Source organism: Falco cherrug, chromosome 20 (assembly GCF_023634085.1).
Source record: "Falco cherrug isolate bFalChe1 chromosome 20, bFalChe1.pri, whole genome shotgun sequence".
Lineage (NCBI taxonomy): Eukaryota > Metazoa > Chordata > Aves > Falconiformes > Falconidae > Falco > Falco cherrug.
The window spans coordinates 3752410-3760720 of NC_073716.1; the positions used below are offsets into that span (position 1 = coordinate 3752410).

Genomic DNA, 8311 nt, shown 5'->3' on the forward strand with positions numbered 1-8311 from the left:
AAATCTTTCATCATCTTTGAGCCTTTGAGTATATCAAATAGCAAGATAAAATCAGAGAGCTTTTGAAAGAGATTGCATAAGCAGCAATAAAGCAAAGCTGGCAAAAGCAACAGTGCAAAGGACAGGACAATGGATTCAGTCAGAAAATGTTAAATAATTCTCAGTTTCACTTCAAAAAGACCAGAAGTTAAGAGGCAACAATACAATTTGTAAAAGAATCATGCACATGGAGACTGACAGCAGAGTGTAAAAACCAGCAGCAACATACAATCAGCTCCCAAATCAAGTTGGCCTTTGGAAAGCAAGAAGTGCACTGCACTGTCACCTCCCAGAGCGCTTTTTGAAGAAGGTCTTTGAGAAAAGGACAGCAGACAACAAATGGCAGCTCCTCAGATGTGCCTTTCTTTGTTCCCTGCACCTGAGGTTTAGGGGGAGGTTGCTACATTTCATAAATACCTTACAGTCATTAGAGGATCAATAATCAGAGAGGAGGAAAGGCAATGAAGACATTTCAGTAACAGAGAACAAAACTGTCACTGGAAAAATGTTCACTTTCTTCCAAGCAAATTGTAAGTTTGAGGTCCATCTGCAGCAGGACCACAAATGCTGGTGTTTGCAACTAGGCGGCAGGGACTGGCTGTTTGCATGAATGAAGTTTCTACTGTATTAACAAATAAGATGAATTTTTTTTCTAAAAGCTTGAAGTGGAAGAACAGAGCTAAGGGGATGCTGAGGGAACAAGATTCTGTGTTTGAACCAGACTGTTTAGTTTTCACCCAGGACAAAGATGAAACATTATAACACAAAAGTGTCTTTGTAGATGAGAGTCATCTGGAATCAAAAAGTCAGTCAGCACCGTTTGCCCAAACTCAGACTCTTCTTACAGATTTTTCAGACACATGCCATTCTGTCTTCAGCTACTCTGCTTTAGCATCAAATCTAACAGTTGAGGATGAAAACTGCTTACAAGGCCATCTTGGGTAAACTTCTGGGAAGCAGAGCAAGACTGAAGTATGGTGTAATTTCTCTTGTCCTCTCAACAGTCTGATTTCAATTGACGTGTGTAAGAAGACATTGACTTTTCTCTCAGGATACTATTTCAGAGTCTTAAGGATCTCTGCATTAAAAGCCATATATATAATTACTCTATCACCTGTAATGCATGACAGAGTAACAACAGAGGGAATGAGTGGTTTAATATAAAACTGTAAAAGGTCTTCTCCCACACAATACTTTGTAGGTCATTGTCTGCATTAATACAGCTTCTAACTGTGCTGCAATTGACTATAATACAGTTAAACTATCCTTAATCTTCCTACTATTTTAGATTAAATAGCTCTTTGGTGAAAAAAAACCAATTTTTTTTTTCCTCTTTGAATTCTAGGGCCTAGCTACCTAGTGTGCTGTCTTATCACTTTCTTCACAAAGGAAGGATTTTGATTTTTAAATAAGAATCCCACTGCATTGCTTGCAGTGATGATGGCATTACTAAGTGATGGCAGGGACACACAAGTTGGAAAATCTAAATAGACAAGTAGACAGTCCTGTTAACGAAACTCTGGCACTATCATGTATAGTGAGAAAGAGAATATAAGCAGTATAGGAGATTGTAAATGCACAAAATATCAAAGAGCAAAAGAGAATAATAGCCTTTGACAACAGCAGCTACAAAAATCTTAGCAAAAAAGTAGATTAAGAATTGAACAAATAAATGCACAGTCTAACATGAGGGATTTGGGCCTCATCTTCTTTCTTCTAGTGAAGAACTGAGAACAAAAAATCTCTCTGTATAATTCCACCAGGTACACATTATGTCAACAGTAGCTTCAGGATCGTGTACGAAGTGGCTTTTCTGTCATAAAGCAGATTCAGGCTGGATGAGGTAAAATATCTTTTCAGAAAAAGTTAAATGAAAAGAATGCCACCCCAAAGAAATTAAACGTTCACTCTTAAACAAACACAATAAACCCAGCAATGGGCTAGATTGCCTGAGATATCAGCAAAAAAATATTGTTCAGCAAATTATTCTTGGCACAAACAACAAGGTTGGTAAATGCCCTGGGAGAAAGAAACACCCTGATGGTGACACCCACTGTCAAAAGTATAAATAGAGAGAGCTAGGGATGAAAATTTACAGTCCTGAATCTTATCAGGCTGTGCACCTAAATTTGGGGTTGTGGTTAGACTCTCACCTGCCGCCACTATGAGCTGTGGCACTAAATCTTCAACTAGTACCACTAGAATTAGCAGTGGAGGTGGTGGTGGTGGTGGTGGTGGTGGTGGTGGAGGGGGGTAGCAGCTGTGGAGTGCGTAAGTCTGGTGGATACTCCTCTATGTCCACTAGAAGATACACTTCTTCTGGAGGTGGCGGAGGCTTTTCTGGGAGAAGCTTTGGTGGAGGAGCTTCCAGGAGCAGCTATGGAGGGGGCTTTAGCAGTGGCAGCTGTGGGAGGATTAGCCGCAGTAGCTATGGTGGGAGAATGAGTGGCGGCAGTTATGGAGGAGGAATGGGCTGTGGAAGCATGGGAGGAGGATTTGGATCAGGCGGTGGTGGTTTTGGGGGAATGGGAGGTGGCTATGGAGCCAGCCTCAGTGGAGGTAGCTTTGGCGGTGGTGGTTATAGTGGAGGTGGATTTAGTGGCTTCGGGGGTAGTGGTGGCTTTGGTGGTGGCAGCTTTGGTGGTGGTGGTGGTGGCTATGGTGGAGGTAGTTTCGGTGGAATGGGGTTTGGTGAAGATGCCGGCCTGCTTTCCACAAATGAAAAGTTGACCATGCAGAACCTTAATGACCGCCTGGCTTCTTACTTGGATAAAGTGCGACGCTTGGAGGATGAAAATACTCAGCTTGAACAACTGATCAGGGAGTGGTATAAAAACCAAGGTCCCACTCATTCCAGGGACTACAGCCAATATTACAGAACAATTGAAGAACTGCAAAACCAGGTACGTTGTAATTTGACTAACTTTGAACAGACTGTCATTAGAACGGCACTTGCCTCCTGCAGCACAATATCCGTATTTGGGGAAATATATTCCCTCCTTTGTTTTAGCCAGAAAGCAGACTGATGTGGTGACAAAGCCTGACTGCCAGCTTGTCTTGGCTGTGGGTGATGTGTATATGCTGGCACACTTGTGTCTGGCGCAGGTAGCAGTGTGTGGTGGGATGGCAGATCATCACTCGCACACCCATTACGGGGCCTGTCCAGTGCTCTCTTCAACACTTGGCTATTGCTGGTTTGTTCCTCGCTCTCTTGAACAGGAGATATAACCACTGCTTGCTTATGTTGTGCTACTAGTGGCATAATAATTGCACCTTTTTGTGAATATACATGTTGGATGAGCCAACATGTGCATTTAGTCTGATTCCAGCCCTCAGCCATTTAATAGTCTTGTATCTCCTACATGAATATGCCAAATGCAATGGTAATTATGTTTTTCCACTGTTTTTTGAATATAGGGAGTTTATTTAATTATTCTTTCCAGCAAGGTATTTTTAATAAATATTTGTCAATTAAAACTGACAGCCAAGGCACTTTCTTTTAACTGGAAGAAATAAACTCTTCTCTCTATATATAGCTCCTGCAGCACTAGTCAGGCTTGACATTGCCATGAAGATATTCTGAAACATGTTTCTGTACAGGTATTTTCTGCCTCTGTGCGTCAGACTGAAAAGACAACTGACCACATAACATCTGCCCTCTCCCTTTCAGATTGTTGGTGCAAATGTGGACCTTAACAAGATCCTTCTTGACATTGACAATACCAGAATGACTGTGGATGACTTCAGATTGAAGTGAGTCTTTCCCTTCCTGTCTCATTTCATCTTGCCTCCCTTTAGCCCCCAATGAGTTCATATTGCTGATTAAACTTCTGAGGTGCTTAATTGGAGCCTCTTGGCTCCAATGACAGAATATACAATTTTGGGGGAAAGCACTCTGAGAATGATTTTTTTATTATTTTTTCATCATTATTTTTCTCCAGACAAGTTATTGAAGAGTGCCATTTAAAGGATGACATTCTAAGTTTCTCTATCCTTCCATGCAGATTTATAAGCATAATCCTCATCATATAAATCTCATAGACAGAAATTCTACCAAAATCAAACAAACCTATTAGAGATGGAAAGAGAATTAGGTCCTTTCTTTAAGAACTGAGCAATGAGATTAAAACCCAAAGAGGTACTGATGGGAACTGCTCGTAGTCAAGATAATGAACAAAGAGGTCTGGCAGCTCTTTTACTGTCTTTCTCATCTGTCATTCAGGTATGAAACCGAATACACTCTCCACCAGAGTGTGGCAAGTGATATTAATGGATTACGTCCACTTTTGGATCAACTGACTCTAGCCAGATCTGACTTGGAGACACAGTTTGAATCCCTAAAAGAGGAACTGATCTATCTTAGGAAGAACCACGAAGAGGTAAGTTTCTCCACACTTTAAAATAATAATAACTAATGAAAACTCAATACTCAGAGAATTTCCTGTGGATTTCTTCCACTAGCAGTAACCAGACTCTGGCTGCTGGCTTTGATCACTCAATTTGACATAATCTGGCTTTGATTTTCAGGAGTATGTAGCATCCATAGCTGCCCACAACTGATGTAATAAGACACCTAGGTCAACATGTGCTGAAATGAGACCAGGGAAATGAACGGCTTTCAGTGCAAAGTACAATTCTGTTGCTGAACTCATGGAAGGAAAATTGCATAGAACATAGGGAGGAGTTAAAAGAAAATATTTATACTATCTGCAATGGTATTTCTCATTAAGAAGAAAAATTCATAAAAGGATTTTCACAAAAAGCATGCTGCATCAAATTCCTTATGACCCTGAGGAGAAAATATCAGGGTCAATGTGTATGTGGTGCCTGGCTATTGTTCACTATAAAGTTTGCCTTAGGAATGGCAGAATTGTTCCCTTTCACGACCAGGGCAGATGAGGCCCCCTTTGCAGGAGTGATACATCTGTGTGAGGGTTTGTGTTTCTTTCTTTTCCTTTATTTGAAACTATGACATTTTTCTTTACCTTCACCCTTTGACAGCATGGTGGGGTTTTGATGTTTTTTTTTTCTAGGAAATGAAAGGACTGCAAACACAATCTGGTGGTGATGTCAATGTGGAGGTCAATGCTACTCCTGGCATTAATTTGATGGAAAAACTAAATGAAATGCGTTGCGAATATGAACGGCTTATTGAGAACAACAGGAGAGAGGTGGAAAGCTGGTATGAAACCAAGGTAAAGCATGGGGTTTTTTTTGATTACTCAGTCTTGCACAAGGAGCTGGACCAATTAACATCCAGCAGAGGAAAGGCAACTTATCATGAATTATTTAAGGAACATTAACTTTAAATAAATGTAAGCAGTTTACTGCAACAGGTCAGTTCTGGAGTATTGAGGTTATGTAGTAAAGCATGTAGAATCTCTGTGTTCCAGTAGCAAGGTGAATTACACAAGAGTGAGGTAGCAGAGTGGCATGTGGGAAATATACACAGTCACTCTACATTACATCTTTCTTTTTCTTATTAATTTCTTTCTCAGTGCCTTTATGATAACCCCACAATGTTTTCTTGTTATCAAAAATGCCTTAATTTCATATGTGAATTTTTCAGATGGAAGAAGTTAATCAACAAGTCCACTCAAGTGGCCAGGAGATACAATCAAGCAACCAACAGATCTCTGAGCTGAGACGTGAATATCAAAGCCTGGAAATTGAGCTACAGTCACAAATCAGCATGGTAAGTAAAGAGGTTTGCTTCTGCTTCACCTGTGACACAGGCTGTATGAGTCACTAGAATGAAAGAACGGTTAGACCTAGAAAGTACTCCAGCTGTAGAGAATGGGATACTGGATTATTTATCTTCAAAGATATGCTTTCTCCTGGTTTGTGAAGATCTCCAGTTTTTCCACAAAAATGTGTTAAATTTGCCACATTCCTGTAAACATTCTGTTTTGTTTTCCATTTGCAGGTAGACTCTTTGCAATCCAACTTGGAAGACACAGAACGTCGTTACAACATGCAGCTGCAGCAGATCCAGGGTATGATTGGCCCCTTGGAGGAGGAGCTGGCCAGCATCCGCTGCGAGATGGAGAGCCAGAATGAAGAGTACAAGATGCTCCTGGGCATCAAGACCCGCCTGGAACAGGAGATTGCTCAGTACCGGGCACTGCTTGAGGAAGGGCAGCATGATCTTGTGTATGTAAATCGACAAAAGAACAGAGCGTTGTGTGAAACCCAGGGTGGCTAGATTAGCCACAAAGACAGGAAATTAACAGTCTAGGTTTGCAAAACAGATTTTGTACTGAAATGAGGCTAATTCAGCTATCTTGACCACCTGCCTCCCAGGTTTGAGGTACTACGCATTTCTTGGCAAACCTGTTCAAAATATAAATCATATGAAAAAACTTAATGCTGAAATTCTGAACTACCAATTTGAGGTTGGACAGGGAAACCCACATACAGAGACTTACCTTCACCCTGGTTCTAGAAAAGGCCAGGAACTAACAGACAGAAATCACCTTGCAAAAGACCATAAGCAGAAAAATGACCATAGTTTTCCAGATCTTCATAAAAGTCTCAGCATGCAACATGCTGAAAGTTCAAGCTGATTCAGTCTCCCTTATGCAGTGAGCCTGCTTCTGCTTTTAAGTGGTACCTGAAAGAAGAGCTAAAGCTTCATGTTCTGCCTTTCCAATTTGGAGCGCAGTGACATCATACACTCATACAGCAGCAATGCTAAATCTTGCAAGAAATATCTGAGCAGAATATGGGAAAAGCAAAAACTCTTGCATTCAAGCTGAAATTGAAAAAAGAGGTTGATTTTTGGCACTGCATCAGTTCTCTTGCTGATCTGTGCTAGAGTCTAGAAAGAAGTACAGACAAGGGAAGTGCAGGCTTCTGCACAGTATCTGTAGACAGATTTTCTTCTGAGGTCAAAAATGCATTTGATTAATTTTTTTTCTCCTTCTTTCTCTCTCTTTGCAGAATCCCAGCAGGAGGAATGGGAGGAGGAATGGGAGGAGGAATGGGAGGTGGTAGAATAGGAGGTGGTGGCTATTCTTCTGGAGGAGGAAGGGGAGGAGGAGGTAGTAGCATGAGTGGTGGATATGGAGGTGGTGGCATTTCCTCTGGCAGCGGAATGGGAGGAGGAATGGGAGGAGGAAGTGGTGGAGGAGGAATGGGAGGAGGAAGTGGAGGAATAGGAGGGGGAAGCAGCGGTGGATGCAGTAGTATTGTTGGAGGAGGAGGAGGAGGAGGAGGAGGAGGAAGGATCTCAGGAGGCGTCAGCAGTTCCCACTCCTACTCTTCGTCTTCCCAGTCACAGTCCTGCAGGAGTGGTGGTGAAAGCCAAGGTGAGAACTGTTGCATGGGCACACTGTTCTCAGTCCCATCCTCAATAATTCATACACTGTACCAACATAGGAAGTAAACAGTTCTGAGGATAAACTGAAATTTCTGGAAAGTGTTAGATTTACTTTTACTAACAATTCTTTTCTATTTGTATGCAAAGGATCCATTCTGCTTAAGAAACACACATTCAATTTCTATTCAATTTTGTGGGTGACATCAGCTAATCATGTAGTTAAAACCACAGCCGGTTTTCTTCATCTCTCTTTGCAGAACCTCATAAATACTGATGGGTTTGTACCATGCTGAAGTTTGCCTTTATGCTTTTGGAATGCTTATGGTCACCTATCACATGTCAGTACTGAAAAAATTAATGTTTGTTTTATTTCCAAACAGGGTATGGAAGAAAATCTTTTGACTAAGCATACATAATAAGGATCCTACAGTGCAAGACCTTTCAAAAGAAATTGGTCCAAATCCTCTATATTGCCCATGCTCCCGAGGAACGACAGATGCTCTTCACAGCTCCCCAATGCTGCTGATGCCATCTATCCAAAAAGGCCCATCACAGCTACTTGGGGGCCACCTGCCCACCATGCTACGCGCTTCTTCTGCCTGGAATGCTTTGTGGCTTCAATCATTGGCACTTGAGCTACTTGCTTTAGAGATTCAAGCTGTTTGTTACTTGGGTTGGGCTGGATGGGGAAAATGTCGCTAATAAAACTTCATTTCTGTCTGATGCAACCAGAATCCTGTGTGTAGGTTTTCTTCCATTCCATAGATGTAAACACATAAAAAGAAAATACAAAGCCATGCCAACACATGGTAGGTAGAAAACTTGGTGATCTATTACAATAGTTGATAATGAAATTTAGAGTTAAAGCACAATGTCTGAGCATTCAGGGCAGATCATAATTTTCTTGGAGCATCCTGGGCTGTGCCCTCATTTTTTAATAATGCGCCAGAT

At 41.4% G+C, this 8311-nt stretch overlaps 1 protein-coding gene across 1 annotated transcript; it reads left to right on the top strand.

The window, feature by feature from the left end:
* Window positions 1-2203: 2203 nt before the first annotated feature.
* On the top strand, window positions 2204-8094 carry LOC129734408 (keratin, type I cytoskeletal 13-like). The gene is given in 9 exon segments (XM_055697718.1): window positions 2204-2286; window positions 2288-2942; window positions 3710-3792; window positions 4262-4418; window positions 5073-5234; window positions 5609-5734; window positions 5966-6192; window positions 6982-7349; window positions 7741-8094. Coding segments are annotated over 9 exon segments (1887 nt in total). The 3' UTR covers window positions 7767-8094.
* Window positions 8095-8311: the final 217 nt, after the last annotated feature.